Genomic DNA, 23,702 nt, shown 5'->3' with positions numbered 1-23,702 from the left:
ACTTGAAGGTACCAGTGCCCCATTCCCCTATACTTGCCTTTAAGCACAGCTTGCTTTTTTCCTTGCACAATTTTAAGGAACTGTCCACGTTTCTACTGTCAGTTGCTAATACTGTTGTAGAGGATTCAGACTAATGCATTTTATATGCTGCTGCCTCAGGAGACATATTTTTGGTTGTTTAGTCTCAGGAATTCACAAAAGAAAAAAAAAAACACACCACAATTATGCCTAATAAGTCTTTATTTCCAAACATAAATTGCAAAAATATTCTATTACAGAACAGGTAACAAGTACAGAATTCTAAGTATGCCTTGTAACAATGAAACCATGGCCTTCTTGACAAAAAAATCATCAGGCACTTAAAACAGGAAAACAAAGTACAGATTAAACCAGCTGCAACAGATGACTCACCAATACAACTTCATCTTGGTTTTCTGTAATAAAAGCACACACATAGCTGAGGGGCTCCTGCCTCCTCCTAAACCCTGCGCAGAGACATTTCTATATTACACTGCACACGTTCTACTCAGACAATATCAAGTTCACATCTGAAAACATAAATAAGTTCAGCACTGAGAGAATTTGAGGAACCTTTTTGGAACAGCAGTAGCAGAGCCTACACTAGCAGCTTCAGAGAGCTTGGTGCATGTGGAGGAGCACAATTATACCAGCCCCACGGGGGAGTAAGCTCTGCTTTGACAATTGCATTGGAAAGAATGGAGCTGAAATTAATGAAAACAATACACATTTTAAGAGAGAATGAAACCTCTGGGCAGAAGCTATCATGGTAACTTTATGAAATTACATTTTGGCACATGGACCAGGCTGAAAAGAAAAGCCAGGCATTTGCCATCACTGAGGAGCAGTCCTGTTTAGGACCTCTCCATTCACCTGTTTTGTCCCTTGCAGATCTTGAACTAAATCAGAAGCAGAGGTTGCCTCTTAGGCCTGTCTTAGAAAGGTAAATCTAAGACACAGGTGTCCAAATGAGTAAGAAAAATATTCCTCTAGAAATCAGTGAAATACCTTTAAAATTATTTTGGCTTGTATATGACTGTTTTTAGGTGGCATTATGTAACTTCCCACACACTTTACTCTGGTGGCATTAAAAAAAGAATATTTTAAATAATTTAAACTAGGTACTCAAAAGAATATAAAGAATATTAACATAAAGAATACATATGAAGCCACTATAGAAATAGTACATATAAAAATGAAGAAATGTCAGCTGTTACACTGTAATGTCACAGGATTTCAAGAATGGGTTTGTATTGTAAATACTGACAATAAATAGACCAAGGAGGAAGTGTTTTTAGGGAAACATCTCACAGCCAAGCCAAGAGGTGAGAAGCCTAACATGTTGCTGGCCTACAGACTTGCTGTGAAGAATCTCCTCTTGTCAGGGACTAAAGTGAACAGTGAGGAATTTAAACCCAGCAATATTGACAATAGGCTATCCTGTCACAACCATTTGCATTATTCATTCTGATGGGCCCTTGCCTTGAAACCATGATGGGATCATTAAATACTTCCATCGTGCACTCTGAGTCTTCTCTCTCACTGGAGAGAAGAGGGATGGAACAAAGACGAGACACAGAAGTACCAGGTGCAACAACAAACACTGATGTATTGCTGAAGGTACATCAGGATTTAGCGAAAGACAGACCTGAATGTTCTTTTGATGGCAACATGAGGATGCTGGCTCCAGTCACAGCCAGACTGTTTTCATCCTTAAACCAGCATCTGCCAACACCTGCACCCAAGGGCAGTTACTGCCTGTGCTCAGAGCGATGTGAGCTCCATCACCACACTTCACAGTACTACACTGACTCCTTGCTTGATAGCAAACTCAAGCTGAGGTACTCCCATCGTGTTAAGCTCTTTCTGCACTGCTGGAATCTTGACACTGAGAGCACACTGACACTTATTCCTGTAGCTGTGACCCAGTAACCCCGGGTCACTCCCCTGGTGAGCCGTGTTTCCAGAATAGGAAGGTATTCTGAAACGTGCCCTTATGAAAGAAGACCACCAAATAACAGCAATAGTCCCTTTGTTCAGTGGCATACTGCAGAGTGTTTCTGCTCTATTTGATCATAATGATAATTTTGAGCCAATTAAATACTTTATGAAAATCTGGAACAAAGGTTAATAAATAGAAATCTGCCAACTTTTTGTATGCCGTGGGTATACAACAAGCCTTGAGGATTTCCCCAGAGTACCCCGAGAGATTAGAAGAATTTGAAATTTTTCTGTCCAGAAACTCAGAGAAGGATGGTCCTGCCTAAAATGACAGAATTCAAAATAAAGAGAGCTGGACCTTCTAAAGTAATTACATGCCCCCTAATTGCTGTTGCTGGCTAGCAGACCTAGAGATTAAAAGAGATCTGCTGCTGAAGTACCACAAGATGAAGGATTACTTGGCTTTGAATATTTTCAACTAAGATATGTTTAACTAAAAGGCTCACATGTAAGAAGTCTACTGCTTCAGAGCATGCAGCAAGTGGCTATCAGCTGTTTGAATTAGAGCTGTTGCAGAATAAAAAACTCCAGAGAATAGTCCTTGGGTTTGATCTCACAGACCCCTGTACCCAGGTGGATGTGTGCTTTGTGGACCTGAGTGTCCCTGGAGGTGCTACTGTCTGGATATTCAGGACCTCCCTCCACAAATTTGTCACAGGAGAGAAAGTGACAGGACAAAAAAAGATCTGTAGGTCACATGGATTTAAACATAGATTACTGTGTTAGGCTGCAGCTCCACCACAGAGTCTGTGCAGGCTCAAGGTGTACATGCTCAATAAACCCAGATGAATTAAGTGATCCAAATATTTGCACTGCATAAAATCAACTAATACCTAACAACAGGAATATTTTGCTAGTAATTTAGAGAGCCACGAAGGTCAGAAGTCACCCAGAAAATTTCGTTTCTTTTCCTGAGTCACTCAAGACAGAAAATCTCATCTTTTGTCAAGCATGGTGGTATGTCAGTCATCTCACTATTGTACAAAGGAAAGAGAATCAAAGTGAGAGTAACTGGTCTCAACCCTCTCAGGCTTCATTCATCTCTTTTCTCTGCAGATACTGTTTTAGATGCTGGGATTAGAAGAGGCTGAACACAAAGGAATACTGAATAAAAAGCAAGTTTATGCAAGTTTACCATCAGTGAACTGAGAATTTTTTCTGCTTATCATTTCTGAATCTGCTGGGGTCACCAGCTTGTTAAAATGACTGTAATAAGAAAGAGAGAATTGTAAGCAATAATCAGCAGTGCAGGCACCTAGAGTCCTTAGTGTAGATGCCTTAAGCACCTTCTGGCACCACAGGGAGAGATGGGCTCCAGCCCACTGGAACAGCTGCTGTGCTGCCAATCCCCCTTGCAGGGGCCCATCTCTCCCTTCTGACCAGGCAGACCCTCAGAGATGTTACCTTCTGAACTTGGTCAAGCTTTCAGGGGACCACTGGGTCTGTCCAACAGCTGTCAGATAACAAAAGGCACTTGTGTCCCTACAATCCCACCTGCATGGTCTTACCCCTCCTTTGCTTTGACTGTGAAGTTCCCCTGTCCCTTGGCATAAACCAGTTATCTCATTCTGTTGCCATGGTAGGGCTTCACCATCTCAGAGTGCCAAAAGAACTTGGTGTGGGACAGGCTGAGGCCAGACATGGCATGCAGGGACTGGGGCACAAGTACAGGGACTGGACCTTGCAGCCATTCCAGCTTAAATCACCGTGGAGCTACAGACCAACTTTAACACCTGCAGTTAGGACATGTGAATATCACACCAAGCTGCCTTCCTGGAGGTGTAAACCCAGTCATTTCCAGCACATTTTACTGTGCTGCAAGCATAGCAGTGCTTGACTCACAGTCACTCAAACTCCCTAAGACACTACACAGGCCTGCATAGCACTCCACAGGGTAAAGACAAATAACCAACTCAAGGCAGTACTGGATCCAGAATGAGAATGCAACATGAGAGATTCAGAAGAGAAAAATGAATAAAAGCAGCCAGGTAGGCTTTAATCTAATGATGCTGTGATGCAGTCGTGTAAGGACACTGTCAGCTTCTGCAAAGGTACATTGGAAATTTTAGCACACTGTCAGTGTTTCTATAGAAAACCATTTAATCTCAACATTCATTCTACAGCATGCGACAGCATTGGAGGTCCACAAACCCTAAAAATTAATATTCCTGATATGAAATAGAGGGAATTGAAAGGTCCTTACTAACCTTTGGTCAAGGATCCTTAATCCAAACTGATGTTGGCTTAGTCTTGCAAAAGAATTGTCTGCCCTCCTGCAGAGTGAAGTGGATATAACTAACATCTCATACTAACTTCATGTCTGGAGCAAGGCCTGAGGATCTTAATCTAAAGCGCAACAGAGTATATTTTTATTCTATGGAGAGTTAAGAGCATTTGTAGAAAAGGGTAGGAAAGGTCAACAATTCCTTCAAGCATTTCTTATCAGCCCTGTGGTCCACATAAATCACTGAGAGCCTTGAGGGTGTGGAAGATCAGGTTTTCAAGTCACTGGCAAGTTTAAACTTTGTGTAAACAGTGCTAAAATTTCAGCGGCTGTCCATACTATAGAAATTTCCATTTGCTCTCAATTGTGAGTGCTACATCACATTCCTTTAGTTAAGACCTCTTTTCATCAAGGAAGCCAAAATAGATTTCCTCTTTTTGGCTAAACCTCTCTTAAAATGTATTCTGATGATCTTTCTGGTAACACTAATACATGTGTTTTTCAAATAATGTAGCTGCACAGAAATAGTTCTGACACACAGTAACTTCTGCTCTTTGTGGTGTGTTATGGTAGGTACACTGTTTACATTTATTCACTGAGACAGTGCCTCGTTACTAACAAATGCTTTTGAAAAAAGTTGCTGCAGATAAATTTAATTTTCTCCTTTCCCCATCTTCTACTTCACACAACCAAGTTTTGCCCCTTTACTCAGGCTGAGTAGTTAATTGAATTTAGTCTGAGCAAAGAATGATCTTGCATTATTTCTGTGTGCACACAGAGCACTTGCAATTGTTCTGGATACTATGCAAGAACCTGCAAAAGATGTATGAATTTTCCCCAAGATACACCAAGGAGTTGCTACACAGCCAATATCACCTCACTGCTCTACACTAGGCTGGAGTAAGTTACAGTACTTACATGAACATAGGTGTGCCTTTGTCTGGATGAAATGCAGCAAGGTTGTCCTCAACCTCAGCTGTTTATATCACCCAAAGGACAACTACCTCATTTTGCACAGCTTCTATTAAAAACACTCCATGTGAGTGATTTATAGCAGAGGAGATGCTCTTTTGGGAGCCAATTTGTCTTTGATCTATAACTAGGATGTTGCATTAGGCAATCATCCATAACACTCATAACATGGGTGCAGGTTCTTTCAGCAGCCAGCTCTCTGCATATGAGCAGCAGATACTGTGGCCAGAAAATGCCAAAAATCTCACAGCTGGGGAAGCAAAAATGTGGATAGTGGTGCTGGAACTAGAACAGATCAAAATAAATCAAACCCCTGTGCTCCCCTCTTCCAGTTACCAGCTGGTAATGCAGATGGACTCATCAGCTCAGTTCTGCTGTTTTGTTTCTGTTAAAGGCTCTACTGACACTCAGAGGTCCACATGTCTATTAGTGGCACCAGTTATTGCCTCAAAGCACTATGTACTTTTTACCCCTTATTTTTCAAAAATGGACTTTATTGCTCATATTTGCAGTCAGAATTTATGGATACTTCTGCTTGGGTAGGAGTAATACTGGATTCTGATATCATTATCCAGGAAATGGATCCAGATACTGAATGTGTCTCAATCAACAGACCTGTAACCATAATGATTGATTCTAATACTTCCAGGAGTGCTTATATGATTATAAAACTGCTGCAAGGTAAGCATTCAAATATTACAATACAGTAATGCTCTTATGAAGTATAAATTTAAACAGCTTTTCTGAACCTTATTTTATAAGGTCCAATTCATTTAAGTGGGATTTTTTTTTTTTTTGCAGATATAATCCTCAAAGAGTGGAACACTGAATGCTCTTCAAATCAGTTGATTTGGGATTTAATGCTGGAGCAGCAAAAGGAATTTTATTAAACAAAATACCTGAAATTATCTAAGTGTAAAAGAAGGACACTCTATCTTTGAACTGACCATTCAAAGGAATTTCACAAGAGTCAGTGAAACTCTTATCAGAATCTGGTTATTATAAATCTTAAATTTTTTTTGCTTGTTTTGTTGGGGTTTTTTTCTCTAGTAAGCATATAGAAGCATATAAGCAGAAATAGCTAGGATACATCTGCTTGTCAAAGCTCCTGTAAATGTTAAAATTATTCTTTCCACTGGGCTGATATTTCACTTTCTCTTGCTGCAGGATGTTGCTCCACATGTATTCTTGGACCATATAGAAAACTTAAAGAATTACACAGGTCGTAAATTAGAGCTATATAGTCAGTTTTCTCATACATCCTGGTGTAGAAGAGCTTGGGGTTGATGGTAAGAGGAACATTCTTCTAATAATGCTTAGTGCAGTTTCACTACCTGTAGTCTCATATGAATACAAGCTATACTACATGAAAAGAAATTGCATTACAGGCTTGGTATCCATCATCTTTCTAATGAAAATTCCATCCCATGTATGAGCCAAGACACAGAACTGTAATAGTAAGAATGTGTGCAAAGTCATGCCTTACCATGACCCTGGGGATTGTTGTGTGGAACTAGGTTCACAGTCCTCATTTGGAGCTGAACTTGGACCTTAGACAGGAACACAAGCAAGTAGAGTGGTTTATAAATAATTATAAATCTCTGGTCCTTCATACACTTGTTCTCAGAATTAACATCACTCATATAAGTGATCCCATTAAATCCACAGCACATCATCTATTGCTTACAAAATGAAAGCCCATTAAATCCACAGCACTACTTACTGCCCACAGAATGAAAGCCCATAAACCACTTAACTACCTCTGACCTGAGGGATTTTCTCATCTGTGCACCCTGGGACAAACTAAGAATGACATGGCTCTGAATTAATTACTCCTCTGCAGGTCTTCTCATCACTCCTCTCATGTAGAAAAATGCCAGTATTTACGGGATGAAGTTCTTAACTGAAAACGTTCACTGCCAACTCATGCAGCCACCACACAGTGACTACTGCCTATACTATGTGGCATCAACAAAACCAGAGATCTTATGTCAAAATATTTTTATGATCCTCTAGAAGCAAAATATGATGAATGTCACATATTGCCAACCTCCTGAGATTGTGCTTTTCTACCATTAAACCAGCAGTAAGGAGTTTCAGAGTTTTTCAAATAATTGTTACTTTGTATTTTAAAAAATGATCACTCAAAACTTTTAAATGTAGCAGTCACTGTGTGAAAAAAAAAAATCACTCCCTTTTCTCCCCAAGTGTAAAATACTTCTCTATTGTAGCATTATTGTAGAACTGTATTATATGCAGTTTAATGCTCATAAAATCACATCAGATCAAATCCACCACAAAACTGCTGAGATAAATTGTCTTCTTAGGAGGATCATCACCCTGAAATTAAAACAATAAAATATGTTATTGGTATTTCTTGTTTAGTGGAAAAAACTACTTTTTATACTTGAAATAAGCCAATAGTTTAGTCTTTGTATGCATTGCACCTTCTGCATCACTCTTTCATCTGTCTTTCAGGCTGTGAGTCTGTGAGATTTTTATACAGACCACAGGCTCTCAGAATTCTCCTGGCTAAGCTGGAATGCTCCTGCCTGGTCTAACTCAAGCATCTACTCTTTCTAAAGGAGGACTCCTTCATTTGGATACCCCCAGAACCACTCACACTTATCCCAGTGCTCCACACTCTTCAGGCTTCCTAAACTAACCAAGGCAGGTCTAGCAAGCATCTTCATGGGGACACATCCATTGCTCATTTGAATATGGATATGCTCTAAATTATATTATCTTACTCATATTTTGAAATTGCCAGAGATTGCAATTATTCTGTTTCCTCAACAGGATAGTTCTCTTGTGGAAAACCAAAACAACGCCCTTCTAGATATGTAAATACTTACTCATTTTAATTGAAATCTAACATAAATTCTCATTTGATTTAATCTATACTTTTCTATTCTGATAGGTTTTAACTAAACCAGAAACAATTTATCTCCAGTTGTTTCATTACTGACATTATTCTTAACATGTAAATTTAATTCACTGAATGCTTGAGCAAAGTGTGTGCTTAAAAGCTGTACTGCAGGTATCTAAGGCAGAAAACCTTTGTTTCTTTCTACTAATTTCACATTGGATAATATTTGCCCAAGTCAAGAATAGTCTGCAATTTGGCTGCTTGACAGGAATCCAGAGGTGTCCTTATTTTAAAATGTGGTATGATTTTGCTCAAGGTAATTATAACTGAACTGTGGGTTAGTTCTTATTTCTCTAGCTACACTGGGACACCACAAGCACAAAAGAATTTCAACAGTATTTAAGCTCATGTAGGCATTCTACAGTTATAAATAGGTTATGTGCAGCAGTATTTATCACTTACTTGGATTGCAGCAAATTTCAAGATTAAAAAAACATCACATGTTGACAGAGTTTGGGAAAAAAATTATTATTTTTGGTGTTAGTTGCTGAGAAAGTAAGCAGGCATCCCCCTGCTTCACAGGATGCTGCTCTGCCAACTCCACCTTGAGTGGAGGGAGTCACTGCTGCTCTCTGTCAGAAATAGATCACATTTAATAACTTGGCTGGAGTTAAAAAACTCATACCTACTTTTTACTTCCAGATAAGATATGCAGCAGAGAGTTCAGCAGTTCTTACCTCCTAACCACCCACACACCTCTGCTCAAGCCCTCCTCCCTGAGTCCTTCTGCTCTGACAATTGAGCACTATTTTCTTCCCCAGACTCAGAGTCTCAGTTTCATTCTTCCTTTCTGTGTTTTTTTTTTGTGTTGACTGACTCCTCTGAGCAGATGCTTAATGTTACTGTTTTGTATGTCAAAGCAACACATACTCATCTGCCCTGCTGTCTTTTCCCAGCAAACAGAAAACCTGGTGGATTCTTGGTCAGACAAAATTTGCATCTTAACCAGGCTTCTGGGCAATCAAATTTATGCCAGTCTGATTAATTTATCATCTGACAATTTTTCTAATCAGATTTTTTTCTATTTTTAAATATGAATTAGGTCATTTCCCCTCCTTGAACCTAAGTTTGCTTGAAGCTAATGACATGCCCTTATCAGGTTAAACCAATGAACAAATAAGACTTCCTTCAGCTGCATAGCAAAAATGATTTGGTAATCTAATACAAAATAATAAAGATCATTAATTATATTTCAATATTTTGCTTTTGCTGTATTTTCTGTTTGACCCGCTGTGATAGGGGGCATTGACTTTAGTTATGACTTATACATGTCTGTTGAATATAGTCATAAAGGTACAGGAGAGGATATTAAGATGGAATTCCCCACATTGTATAGACAGGGCTCTCACATCTGACAATTCTCTCTATCCAATAGAAAAAAATTACATTGGCAAGGATGGTGTTTAGGAGCAATATTACCAAAAATGATTAATTGGGAGGCAGTTATAAACTCCCTAGAGGTGCTCTCAGCAGAGAAGCTTCCTTCAGTTCTCATTTACAGCAGCAAACTTTTGTGTCCCAGTAATGTGTGTGGGAGGTTCTGACTGAGCCTTCTGTGGGCACCCATCAGTGTAAGGAACCTACAGCTACCCACTAAGAGGAAAGAACACTGAGCATGGAGAAGGACATAAAATGGAAATTGAAAAGGGAAAGGAGATTGTTGAATTTTTAGAAAAGGTCATCTTCAGTAAAATATACTCAATCTAGAATTTCAGTTATGTCTAATAATCGGTAATACTAGCAGAATGGTAGCTCATACTGAAAGCATTTCTTTAGTTTTCTCTTTGTAAATATAAGTGTAAATAGGACAGCACAACTTATTCTTCTAGTGTTTTTTTTTTTTTTTTCCTTTACAGCTTATTTGGCAAATTTGGCCACAAGTGGTTTTCAGTCTATCAAGCATGGACAGTATTTAATTAACACATACAGATACTTAAATATTTTTTTGGCTTCTGTCTTCTTCTCTCTAGAGTAAATATTTCTAAGGAGCTGGCTTTCATTTTCTTACCTCATGTAGTTACTGCAGTTAAAATTACACAGTATGTCTCCAATGATTTATATTATAGGAATAACAAATACAATGGAAACTGCTGGACATAAACAGCTTAGCCACTAAGAAAAAATACATTATGTATTAGTTAACCTTTTCAATATGCTGCAACCTTTACAAGCAAAAAATGAAAGTGCATATATATATACAATTAAATTCTTCCTAGGTAATCTCCTGCCATGGACTAGGAAAATAGATTCACTATATGGATTCTAGGTCCCTTCTCACAGGTTTTATATTATTCTAATAATCTGAAAGCCATTTAATTTTCTATTTCTTAAAAAACCCCTTGAAACTGAATAAAATTGTGCCTTCCTGGTACTAACAATCTGCTATTTTAAAACTTAGCATTCTCTGATGATAAAGTAAGTGTGAACATATCTTTGACAACATGTTTTCTAAATATCAAAAAAGGATATTTTCAAATGCATTTCAGAACCTAGCCAGAAGAAAAGTGCCCTTCGCTTTTAAGCTTGAAATTTCTGGCTTGAACAAGATGATGCTATTTATTTAACTTGAGTAATACAGTCATGAGAATACATCAGTTCAATTGAAGTATACAGTATAGAATGGCAGTTCTACTTTACATTTCACTTACTATTATATTAACTTGGACCCCCTGGAAAAATAGAGGTCTGTGGAAGGAGACTCTGACAACAGTATTGTGAGCTCAGGAATTTCTGAGTTAGCTTAAAAGATGAAGAAGTATTTATATAAATTTGTCAACATTGAAAACATTGAAACATTGAAAACATGCAGACAAATCTTTTCAGAGGCATCTCTAGTGTGTACACAGTAAATTGGCTCAAGACCAGAGGGCCAGACTGTGCTGCATTTCTCTGAGGCAGTACACAGAAGGTAGAGGTCCAAGGGGTTGGGATTGACAGAACAGAGGAAAAGGAATGACACTTCATCCTATAGTTGTAACTTCCAGATTCTGAGCTGCCTCTAGGTAAAATGCTCAGCAAGATCTGCTGCAGTGTATGGCAGCTCCTTCATTACCATCTGCAAGTTGCTCCATATCCCAGGCCTGTGAGCACACACTGCTCAAATCTTTGCCCTTTAACAAGAGGCAACAAGGATATAGATGCATACTTCCCCTTCATGGAACAATCCTCATCCTTACTCTGCTCTCTGTATACACACATAAAGAGCTGGGCCAGGATTAGGTGTCTCCTTCTGAAGATCACAATTTGTGAATGCCTTTAATAAAGCAATTCTTAAAGGAGGCTGGTACCTGGGAACCGATACCAAACCAAGCATTAAGTTGGAAGAGACATGTATCTGAGACAAGGAGACACTTCTGATTGACTATGGTTTATGGGGATAATTTGCATTTAGCTATGCTCCCCTTTTAATATTCACAATTGGAAAACATTTCTCAACTCTGTGATATGTATTTATTCAGAAAGTTTCAATCTTTCATTTATGTGGAAATACAACTTTCATTTAGAGTAAGGTAGAAATGTCTCTCTAAGGAAGAACAAACTCACACTTTGTAAAACAAGTAACAAGTTTTCCCTTGGCACATTAGTGAAATAAAGACATTTCATGTGGTGAGAATGGGACCTACCTTTTTAGTCTGATTCACATTTACCAAACTGCAACTTCAAAATGCCTTTGCCATGAAGCTGAAGGATCTGGCTGTATTCTTTGGGCATTGCGTGGAAACCTGGTTTAGGCAGCTGGTTGTCATAATAGTGGTGGCTGATGGGCATCTTCTCTGTGGATTTTGAGAAAGGCCAGAAGCCGTAGAGCTTCACATTCTCACACAGCTCAAGAGCAGCACTAGTGATCATAAAACCAGATGACAACCGGTAGGCCTTCACACCCTTAGTTCTCCAGAACTGGGCAAGACTTTTCAGATAAGTGGGGTGAAAAAATATTGCCCTTTGGGTTGCTTTGGACTCTTTCAGAGTGTGGTATACTTTAAAAGAAGTGGCCGTGTTGCTTCTGAAGGAAAATGCTGGCAGTAAAAGAAAAGCATCTCCATAGACTGCAATGTTTTCCAGAAATTCTGTCTTCTTTTCATTTAGCTTGTTGTATCTGAAAAGTACAAAATTTTAGGAGTGGAATGTAGTATTGATACAAACATTACAGATCAGAACACCACAACTGCACTTGCAAAAATGTTATGAACTCTGCTGTTCATATGAACTCTGCTGTTCTCTGAAGTTCAGCCTGTCTACACTGCAAATTTACATCATCCTATTATATGTTGTCATATGTGCAGCTATAAAAATCTGACTCTTGTATAATAAGTACACACTACATAGGATTGAACTAGCAACACAGGAGATACTGAAGCAAATCAAATTCACTGCTAATGAGACTAGGACGTTTACAGAATTGATTAATTCAAGAAATTAGGAAGAATGGAAAAAAATTTTGTGCTCATACTTTCTCTGTTTAAAAATACCTGTACTACAATATATACTGTATATGCTTGTGAAACGTGTTTCTTACATCAACATGTATATGAAAATCTGTCTTGAAAACCTCTGTGTCTGCCCTGTGTGGAAATCCAAGGATGCATTTGAGCAGTCTTGGAGTGTTAAAGATTAGTGTGTACTCAAGTGCAGGATATACTTTTTAAATAGCCAAAAATATAGGCATCCCTGTTTATGTTTTTCAACAACAAAGGGAACACATGGAGATCTATAAAGACACAGAGCTCTAACTTCACAAATTACAAGGATTTATTCTCAGATGCTTTCAGTCCCCAACAAAGAGCAAAGAATCTTAGTTCTCACCACTGCATAATTCTGTGCTCCCAAATACTGATTAGTGAAATTCCCAAGTTATCTGCGAAGTGATGCAAGCAAGGTGGTCACTCAACTCATGTCCTCCATAGATCTGAATTTTCTGAATCACCTAAATATGTGAAGCTCCCACCCCTTTTGGGACTCATAGGACTGACTCCTCTTTTGTAGGTAATTGTCTATTTCAGCAGAATATTTTCATCTTTTAAAGGCTATCAGAGTCCACTTTTTACTAATTACTCCAGCAGAAGCTGGAAAAATTGGTTTCATTTCCCTTCATAACTTGAGTAGGTTCAAAACCCTCTTTTCATGCAGCACTTTGAAACAAAGGACAGCAGCCACTTCCATTTCCATTCAAAATATTCATGGAAAAGTTACCTCTTGCACAGCTAAATTAGTGCAAGGAGTGATACACCCTTTCTCAACCTGAAGGGGTTTAAACTTACAGCTTCTTCATTCCAGAAAAGTGCCATTACCATCAGACTCTGAAACAAAATGAATGAGAGGAACTCGGGCCTTCCTGTTGACCCTGAACCTATGTGCATGAAAGAGTCACACAGCCAAAACAAGCAAAAAATGCCTGAGCCTATGTCTAGGGAAAGTGGCTAAAGGGTGAATTTCTGGCCTCTGCTACAAGAATTTTCTGTTTTCACTCAGTGTAAAGTACTGAGCCTCCAGGACAGAATTCAAATCTCTATTCTCCCTTAGCTAGAAACCTGGACAACTCAACAGTGTCTCAATCTCTTTTCCAGCTCCTCCACTGTAAGAAGTGTAGGCCACTTTAAACAGGACACATAAGAACTGTGCTTTTCTTCAAGAGAGCTCACCTATATTTTACACCCTGATAAACACAGTTCAAAAGCTGATTAACCTTAACAATAATAACATCAGACTAAGCCAGTATGCAAACAAAGAATTAGAAATTACAGGGAATAATGTTGGAATAGGTCTTCTGAGAGAATAAACAAACTTGGTTCTGCTAAATTGTACTAAGATGCTTCCTGCTGTTTCTTCAAAAGCATTTACAGTTTTCTCTAAATATTTAAATAAATACTTTTTTAAAAAATCATAAAGTCCTCTTGTACTCTCACTTAATCTTCCCACAGGCTTATCTACCATTCTCTTCAGTGTAACTTCTATTAACCCTAGCGTTACTTGATTTGACTAAAAAATGAGTGCAACTGTGGCAGAACAATTTGATTAAGCCCAGTAAAATTGTGGATCAGGTCAGAAGTCACCAAGGATGCTGAGTCATTGGATAATTTCCCTTCCTCATATCCCTGCAGCAGCACTAACATCAATGAGCTAAATCTAGTTTTGGAGAACCAATAATTCACCTTCATTAAAGTCAAATAGGTTTGGGTAAGCATTAACATAGTACTCATTGCAAAAAATGAAGTTCTGTCCCTGAACCAATGAAAAATGCCTGTTTGTCATTTCTATGTACTCTGTACTTTTTCCTTCTTCCTTTCAAGGAGAAAAAAAAAAAAGCTTTGCCTTATGTTGTCTTTTTGACAATACAGTTGTGACAGACAATAAGATACAGTAAGATTAGCAAGCAGTAAATACCATGGCACAGCAGCCCTTTTCATAGATAAGCTGCAGTTCCAGCCTGCTGAAGATGTCAGATTAGTCAGGCTGGCCTTATTAGATTTTCTTCTCATCATGAAGGTGAAAAAAAACCCACCTCTACTGAGAAAAAGTGTGTGAGCAAGCAGCTTTCAAATGGATTGAAAAAATGCATTACAGAGGCTGGGCCTCCATTCAGGAAACAGCCTTCATCAGAACAGCCTCCAAGCACATTACCTAAGAACACGTGCTCACAGTCCTGCTGATAGAGTCAGACACACATTTCCAGGCTTTACTGATTTATGATTGCAATTCCTTTCTAAATGCTTAGGGTGATGAGGGTCATGGGGGGAAAAGAAGAAGCTTGGGATTAAAATCACCAATTTTACTCTGTCATAAATTGCTGACTAGTATCAGCCAAGTTATCTTGCTAATCTGGGTATTGCTGACTCCTTTATGCTATAAAAAAGGCCAGGTTTAGAAGATTTCCATCTAGAATAGTATATATTTTACATGGAAACTAAGGCTTAATGAAGTAATCTACATGCACTGCTCTCTATGCTGGTGTCCCAATGGATTTCCATGAAAATCTAAATCATGTCAAACAATTATACATCATTGCACAGAAACAGATTTGCAGCAGTACTCACTTCTGAGCTATGATACTCGGATTAACAGTCACAAGGTTTGTTTTACTGCCAACATCTTTACTAATGTTTCCTGTGGTTGGAGGTAGGTTACACCTGAAATTGAGAAACATTTGCTTAAACAGATGTGCACCAGAAATGATTTACAGTTTCTATTTGCAAATTCCTCTCTTGTGCAATGACACTTTCACGTCAGCTCCCAGGGATGTCTAAGCACTTTACAAATATTAAATAAGGCTTACAGCACTTCTAGTAAGATATTTAATATACTGTACAGATGGTTAAAATAGGGCACAGAGAGCTCATTTTCATAAATCGTATCAAAACCAGGAGCACAGTCAAAATCTTGGGAGGAGCCAGTCTATGAATGCCCTATTCTGGCTGCTAGGAAATATTGCTCCTCTTGCCTAAGCAATGCATTCCTGCTGAAAGTCTTCTACTGTGTCTTCTAACAACCGCATCACTTGCTTTATCGCAGAAACAATGATTTCTGTAAAATGTAAAGAAAGCATTTTCTTAAATTCAGTCACCTAGTATATTTAGCATTTTAGTACAGAGACTTCCCATTTTTATTAAAAAAGGTACCTAACTGGAAAGACTTTTTTTTTAGCCTTTCAAAAGCCCAAATTTTAGATAAAAGTAAGAAAAGGAAACTAAATCCAGCATGCTGTGTGATTGGACAGCACTGAGAAAAGAATCTTCCCTCTGTTGCTCTGTTTCTTTGCATGAACTATAAACTGTGAGTCATATACTGAGAGAGTGGGCAAAATTGCACTCCAATTGCACCTGGTTATCTCCCAGTGTACCCAGGGAGATTAAAAACACTACTTAAATAAATGCTTAATTTTTTAAATGAGTAACAGATGAAACAAATTTTGGGGATTTAAGTAGCTACATGGGTGAATCAAACTATGGCTAAGTAAACGCTTTGTTAAGCCAAAGATACACATGTGACATTTAATACCAGTCTCCTAAAGGATATTAAATGGCCAGAAATGTCAGGTTCTCAGACAATCACATTTCACATCACTGCAAGGTGACTTAGCAATCACAGATCATACATTTATCATGCAGTGCGCTCTTTAATTAGAAAGCAGCATTCTGAAAACTACAAAACAGAAGTATCCTTAAAGAGGCAGAGATAACAAATTGTCAAGATTCTTCCTCATTGCTACAAACTGGCATTGGCACACTTCCAATCCTGCCAAGTTTTTAGAATGTTGAACACACTTAAGGAAAATGAAGCAGCTCTTACCTGAACACAAAGTCAGAACTATCAATTTCAGCTCCACAGCTGGAATTTTTCAGAATGCCTCCATTTCCAACCACAGCACAGTTCTTGAAGGGATAGACTGGAAGAGGAGAGGTCTGGAAACAAATAAAAAGATGCAGCCAATTCATTACAAGTGTTTTGATTGTTTCTTTGTGTCTAATTGGTCTTGCAGGTTTAATCTGTTAAATCCCAGTAAAAGTATTCACCATTTAGCAGACAGGATTGCCAAATCTGGACAGCCAAGAGCCAAAAATAGGCACCAACAGACAAAGAACTGTTACCTCTAATATCAGAACGTTGACAGAGTAAGACTGGATTGTTAAAACTGGGTACCTTTTAAATACACTTAACACTAAAACTATCGAGTTGTTGATTGTAACCTTGACAAGCTAAGGAACCTTGAAACCTTGACAAGCTAATTTATACTGAAGACAGTTTAAATTTACCCATTTTCCTTTGCACTGGGGCGTAATTTACTTTCTCAGGTAATAGAAGGTAACTTTGTAAATTCTCCTCATCTGTATCATCACACAAGTACATTTGAAACAGAATAATGAATTTAGGGGAACCTGAATATACTGTAAAGGATAATGATGTGCCCTAGGCTTAACTCTTTGTAAATGTGTAAATGCCCACAGAAGAGGTTACTGTTTCTGGCTGTTCACCCCTGCTCCTCTTCTTATTACAGCTTGCTGTCTTGCAGTGGGGAAGCTGAGTGGGAGCTAAGTGCATCCACTTGACAACTAGCACAGTTCACAACCTAAAAAATTACTGAAAATTGTTGGCTATTTAGGTTGATGTTAATATAGCTGGCTGCTATCCCAGTCTCAGAAATTTTTCATATATCTTGCTCAACCTCTTCTGCTGTGGGAACACTGACATTTACCAGAGGCCAATAGATGGGATACTTTGCAGAAATTAAACCTAGTTGTAAAAGTGAGTCAAAACTTCCTTATAGGAAGAATTAGCTTTCTTTCTTCTCTCTTCAGCTTGCCCAAAGAGAAGAAAGAAGGGACACTGTTATGAACAAATCAAAAAGTGTGGGGAAAGTGGCAAACATTGTATTTGCCTGTAAATATATTACAGAACAACATGTTCAAATATTTTGTTCAATTCTGGAAGGATAGTAAGACAACACAAAGGCCAGGCAATTCTGGATACCTTAGCATGTATATGTGCACATAAAGCATGCTACTTTTTCATTTCTCAAGCTTAAATTTGGAATTACTATATCCTCTATTGCAATTCAGTCAGTAAAGACTTATTCACAGCAGTGTTCGGAAGAATTAGACTCATGGTAGCTGGGATCTCACAAACCAAGAATTCCAGAGATGGGTAAGAGGGTTCCCATATGCTCTTAGCTTCAAGAAACCAAATACAAACTCTTTGTCTAGTCTCAAGATCTTGTATATCTACTGTAGTCCTGAGGTAAAAAATCTGGTTCCTTTTCTCAACCTCTGTTTCTAGCTGCAAACACCCTCCCCCAGTGGGTAACAAAGCTAGTGAAAGGGCTGGAAGGAATGTCCTATGAAGAGTGACTGAGGGCTTTGGACTTGTATAGTTCGGAGAAAAGAACAAGTAATCTCATTGCTCTCTGAGGAAGGGAAGGGAAGGTGCTGATCGCTTTTCCATTGTATCCAGCGATAGGACACATCAGAATGGTTCCAAGCTGCACCAGAGGAGGTTTAGGCTGTACATTAAGAAGCATTTTTTTACCAAGAGGATGGTCACTTGCTGGCACAGGCTTCCTAGAGAGGTTGATGTCCCCAGGTGTCAGTGTTTAAGAGGCATTTAGACCATGTCCTTGATAACTTGCTTTAACTTGGTCAGCCCTCAGTTGATCATGTGATCATTGTGGGTCCCTTCCAACTGAAATTTCTCTGTTCTACTCTATTATGTTCTATGCTATATAGATCAGGTTTACTACCAAAATATCTTTCATAACTTACATGCCCAAGCCTGCACCGGAGGAATATGGGCACATAAGGAATATGAAATGTTCTTCCAGATTGAAATGCCTTTAAAAATGGGAATGATAAATGATAATGATAAAAGCAAGGCAAACATTTTCAGAGTATTTGCTCCTGAGTTCAACTGGCTGCCAAGCCAGTGTTGTGTAGCAACTCTACCTCCAATCTATGATTTATGATATCTGTAAATGCCTCTACCACTGCAGAGGAAGGGGAAAAGGAAAAAAAAAAAACACCTTGCAAGGTGAATAAAGAAGTGCATAAAGTGCATACAGAGGCTGATTGGTCTCTTCCAGAGGAATCACAGTATTTCAATTACTAACCCAAAATATATATATACTGTGATTATAATAACAAGAAAAAGATACAGATCTTACCACAGGCAACATCTTAAAAATGTCCTCTGTAATAAGAATAGTCTTTTTACTGTCCACTTCATAACTCATGTTACTCCCCAGTGGGCTGTTGTTTTGAGAAGCAATAAAATTGTGAACTGCATCACAGCAAGAGGCTAATTCTGACCTGCAAAAGACACAAACAAAACCTGCTCAGAGAGGCAAATAAGTAGAAAAGCAGTGCTAGAAAACCAGATCAATGAACACCAGGTTGAATTAACTAGCAGCAAAAGGTTATATTAACCATGATGTAATTTCCTTTGACTTGCTTTGCTAAGCAAGTCCATTTTCACAGCAAATGTTCAGAAACTAATCAGAGCAAGAACTGATAACTGTTTTTATCCTTTTCCCACTGAGAAAAAGTTGTAATCAATCTCCTCAATATTATTAATTGCTAAGATTAATATAAAAACAATATAGAGACTTCAGTCCCCAAAGAATTAAAAATGTGACTTTCACCAATATCAAACAAGTGATTGTAAGAAACTAGAAGGCTGAAGAAGGGAAAAAAAAAAGGAAATAAAAGAGATAGAGATGGAAGGCACTGGCAGTGGTACTTAGTGAACATCTAGACGATTGCAAGCCAATTAATTAATAATTAACTTCTGCAACTGTTCATCACAATTTTCCTGTGCACAGTACTACAGGTGTTAAATAAATTACATCACAACTTGCATATAAAGAAGACAGATGTGCTAGACAGATAGCCTAGCTGCTCCCCAAAACATCTAGCAGAAGTCCTTAAATTGAAGGGATTCACTCAAACCTTTTGTGGGAATGAAGACTATTACTCATCTTACAATTCCTGTTACCTCCAAACTTATAAAAATATTATGTGTGCAAACATTCTACATTATTAACAGTGAAGTAAAATTAACTTAAAATCCCCATGAGACCTTTGAAATCAGACCCAAAACACTGTCATTCATTTTGCTATAGGCAACAACATCCTCTCTCCTGCCATGGATCTGATTTTCAGGCTGTAAGGCTGAAATATTCATGGACAGACATTATGTATCAATTGCTAGGACACAGCTTTCTCATTAGGTGAAATACTAAGAGAACTATTAACAATTTAGGGAAAATACTGTTATAACAGAATTCCCCAGATTTTTGAAAATACCACACTGAAGGTTAATTGAGAAAAAAATATTTACCATTAGAGCCAAAGGAATAGAAAAATTTTATTTCATACTGTTTCAATGTGTAAAGTAAAACAATTTGTTGAAAATTAAAAATTGTTTACAACAATTTGTTGTAAAGTAAAACAAATTGTTGAAACTAGTTAAATATTAGAAGGAAAATTCTGCCTGAAATAAAAAAATACTAATTATTATTATAATAAATATTATAAATAATAATTATTAAATGTTTCTGATGTAACTGAAGCATAGTCCAGCACACAGAAGAACCAAAAGATTATGTTTCCTGGAAGACAGAGAGAAGAATGAACAGGTTTGGGATAACTCTCAGTCTCACTTCTCTTGAAAAAAATGGTCAAAATGTGGCAGGGTGGGGGAAGGAAAGGAAGGAAAGGAAGGAAAGGAAGGAAAGGAAGGAAAGGAAGGAAAGGAAGGAAAGGAAGGAAAGGAAGGAAAGGAAGGACCATTTCAGTTATCAGATGACTTACTGGTATATATTAACCCATTTTGAATACTGAGTTTTAAAACTCCTCCAAGGCAGTTTCCAAGGCAGTGAGGAACACTGGGAAAGACTGAGTGCTGGGATGGCACAGATCTGAAACAACCACACTAAGAGAGTAACCAGGAAATGTCACTCCTGAGAGGAACCAGTAGGGTTCAGATTTCCATAAGCTGCATTTGACTCCGCTCCCTGAACATGGTGACTTCCACTGCCCTGCTCAAAACCTTAAGGGGCAGGGAAGATCTATGGCTAATGAGAACCATGAGGTCCAAGGCTGTGGAGGGAACTGTGACTAAGCTCTGTGGTCAGGAGACACCCACATGGTGAAAATAATTCTCTGCATGTATATAGTATCCTACTTTAAATATATGGCAAAGTAAAAAGGGTGCAGTAAGGCAGTAGAGTCAAGTGATAATGTCTGAGAACACTGGATGTTATTGAACACTGGATGTTATTGAACCAGTGGTTTTTGACTGGAGCACACTTACTTTTCTTTCTTGTCACTTTTTGCTACAACCAGCTCATTCTAGTCTTAATAAATGCTGTAGCAATAAGAGGATTCAGAGCTCAATGTCAGGTCCTGAGGGCACCACCAAGCCTTACCACTGTCCAGCACCCTGGGGCTGCCCCTATCCTGTCTAGGGTCCAAGACCCAATTTCAATCTTCCAGAGCCGTAAGTCGCTGCCTCAGCAACACCACAGCAGGGCCAGTCTCCAGTTGTGTCCATCCTGTTCCCAGGGAGGTGCCCATGCCTAGGCTAGGGCTGCCCCATTCCTGGCTAGGAGTGGGATGAGCCCAGCTACCAGCAGGTTACTGCACTGGGATCCTGTGGTATTCACATACCCTCTGAACAGAGACAGCTTTCTCAAGACTTTTCCTGAGAGAAGCTGTGAGAGAAGCAGGGAAAAGAATGATCAAAACAATTCTTATCTCACTTGCTGCTGCTTGTTGTTGTGCACATGTGGAATGTGTTATGGAGACTGTTTACCCAAGGTGATTGCTTGATTGGATTCTGGTGATGGTGTTTTAGATTTATTGACCAGTTAGGTCACAGATGTATCAGGACTCAGCAGAGAGTGTCACGGGTTTTTAGTTAGTGATATAGTTCTTGTTAGTATAACATAGTGTAATATAGTTTTAGTATAATATAGCATAGGAAAGTAATTAATTAGCCTTCTGATATCATGGATTTCTTCACATTATTCTTCCCATGTTGGGGATCACAGCACTGATAGGATCCCACACCCTGTCCCTCAGGAAGCAGCTGTCTTTCACTGCTCCCTGGCACTCACATGGAAATGAGGAATTACATAACCCTTAATGCTGATTTCCTTGTTTGTTTTCTTGAAGCTAAATGAAGCAGGCCTAAACATTATCTGTGTCAACCACTGGACATTCAGAGGAGAAGGAATAATGCCAGAATATTCCTGCCAACTTTAGTAAAACAGCTCTTTTGTGTTTAATGGCTACCAGGCCCTGAAAAAGCAAACTGATAACAGATCCCATTCATTAATAGAGATGACATTTTTTTCCTTTTTATTACTCATTCCACAAGAACAAGTGCTTCAATAAAAGCAGAAACAGTGCAGAAGAAAAACAGATAACAGAATTAATAAGAAAGTAATAGTTTAAATTAATATTATGGATTCACTGAGAAAGTTAAACAGAGCCAAGCTAGTCCAGACACACAGTAAGAACAAGAGAATACATACTGAGTAATGACAAATATTCTCGGAGTATCCACGCTAAAATTTTGGTGGTAACAATAGAAACATTTTACTTAGATCAAATCATGACACAGAATCCCACTGTGCTCAAGCACCCCTGTACAGAGCTCCAGTGGGAATGCATGTAACCTGCAGACAGCAATACCCATGGCAGTGTATTCAGCAATCTGCTCACACAGGATTTTTACAAACTCTGACACGTGGTAATCTACAACTGCCAGCAAATGATGAGGAAGGGGTAGAAACTGGGCGGTCTAAGCAATCCATTACAGCAATTTCATCAGAGTATTAATGTCATCCATATGTGGTCTGTCAGGAGGTGCTGACTCACTGAAGAGCATTTACTTCATAAGATTAACACATGTATCCTACAAAGGCTTTATGTGAAGAGTTGCAAAGCCAAGACAACATTTTAACTCCTGTATCATGCCACCTGGAGAGAGGGAAACTTAAGATGGTGGGATAAGAAATAAGGGTCAAATCATAACAGCACCAAACAGAAGTAACTCTTTTTGGGGGACTAGAAAGTGATACACATTGTCTGTTCTGACTGGGAGAAAACCCTGAGATAGGGAAGCAGCTTTTGGAAGATAGGATGCTTCTATAGGGCTGAGCATCCATCTCATACCTTTCAGAACATGAATGTAACTTACAGTAAGAAGGTTTAAGTTCAGCTTTCATCAGAGATTGCAGGCTTGCCCTAGAACAAAGGGTGTTTATGACCCAGTCATGCATGACAAGTCCAGACTGAAGGTGATCCTTGAGTCAAAGTACCTAGATTTTGTAGGGCACTAGTTTTGGAAAATATCTCCTCTGTAGCAGAGGTTATTACTGACAGTTTCTTATTTGCAGAAGCCTTTTCCTCCAACATTTCTCTTGCAAGGATTTGGAAGCTGAGTGATATCTAAGAGTTATTTTTAAATCCTGAGGTATAACTCCGAACACGGACACTTTTTATGCCAAGATAAGTAGAAAGGGAGTTGATTGCATTTCCAAGAACCATCACTTGTAATAAGTGAGGAACAAAATCAGAACCCGGAAAAAGACTACACCATTTTGACTGCTAATACATATCTCATAGGACTGAACAAGTACAGTCAGAAGTTTAGCCAATAACATAAGTGGAGGGGTGTGCTGCCTTTGTCTGGGAAGTTGTGATCACATCAGACAACAGAGTCTTAAACAGTTGCACTGAAGAATGTTTTTTGTTGCTCAGCATACACTTTCACTGAATTTTTTCCTTTTTGGCTGAAGGATGCAGGACCCAAGTTTGCATCATTTTTCAGTTGGTACAGAATTTTGAACCTAAGGTATGCAAATAATTTCTTCATGTTCATGGCCACTGAGACCTTACAGAAATCCTGGTTTCTTGAAGAAAGTTACCAAAATTGTATGGCTTGTGAGACAAGCCAAATACGTTATTTTCCAACTGCTATGCAGTTTTTCCACGCTGAACTGTCGGCAGTAACAGAGGGCTGTTGCCTTGATTACACATTTCCAAACTTTTCTGCATAACACTT

The 23,702-nt window shown here is 38.6% G+C and overlaps 1 protein-coding gene across 5 annotated transcripts in view; it reads right to left on the bottom strand.

Moving 5' to 3' along the window:
* Positions 1–222: 222 nt before the first annotated feature.
* Positions 223–23,702, bottom strand: part of ST8SIA6 (ST8 alpha-N-acetyl-neuraminide alpha-2,8-sialyltransferase 6) — a 62,902-nt gene continuing 39,422 nt past the window's right edge. For all 5 annotated transcript variants that reach the window (XM_085565932.1, XM_085565940.1, XM_021551697.3 and 2 more), the window contains 5 exons: positions 18,793–18,937; positions 16,428–16,540; positions 15,176–15,268; positions 11,768–12,240; positions 223–7,555 (listed from right to left, as the gene is read on the bottom strand). In XM_085565932.1, coding sequence (XP_085422058.1) covers positions 11,772–12,240; positions 15,176–15,268; positions 16,428–16,540; positions 18,793–18,937 — 820 coding nt within the window. In that variant the 3' untranslated portion in view covers positions 223–7,555; positions 11,768–11,771. The remainder of the gene's footprint in view (positions 7,556–11,767; positions 12,241–15,175; positions 15,269–16,427; positions 16,541–18,792; positions 18,938–23,702) is intronic.

The sequence above is a fragment of the Lonchura striata genome, chromosome 2 (genome assembly GCF_050655825.1).
Source record: "Lonchura striata isolate lonStrDom1 chromosome 2, ASM5065582v1, whole genome shotgun sequence".
Lineage (NCBI taxonomy): Eukaryota > Metazoa > Chordata > Aves > Passeriformes > Estrildidae > Lonchura > Lonchura striata.
This window is presented reverse-complemented; position numbering and strand designations above follow the sequence as displayed.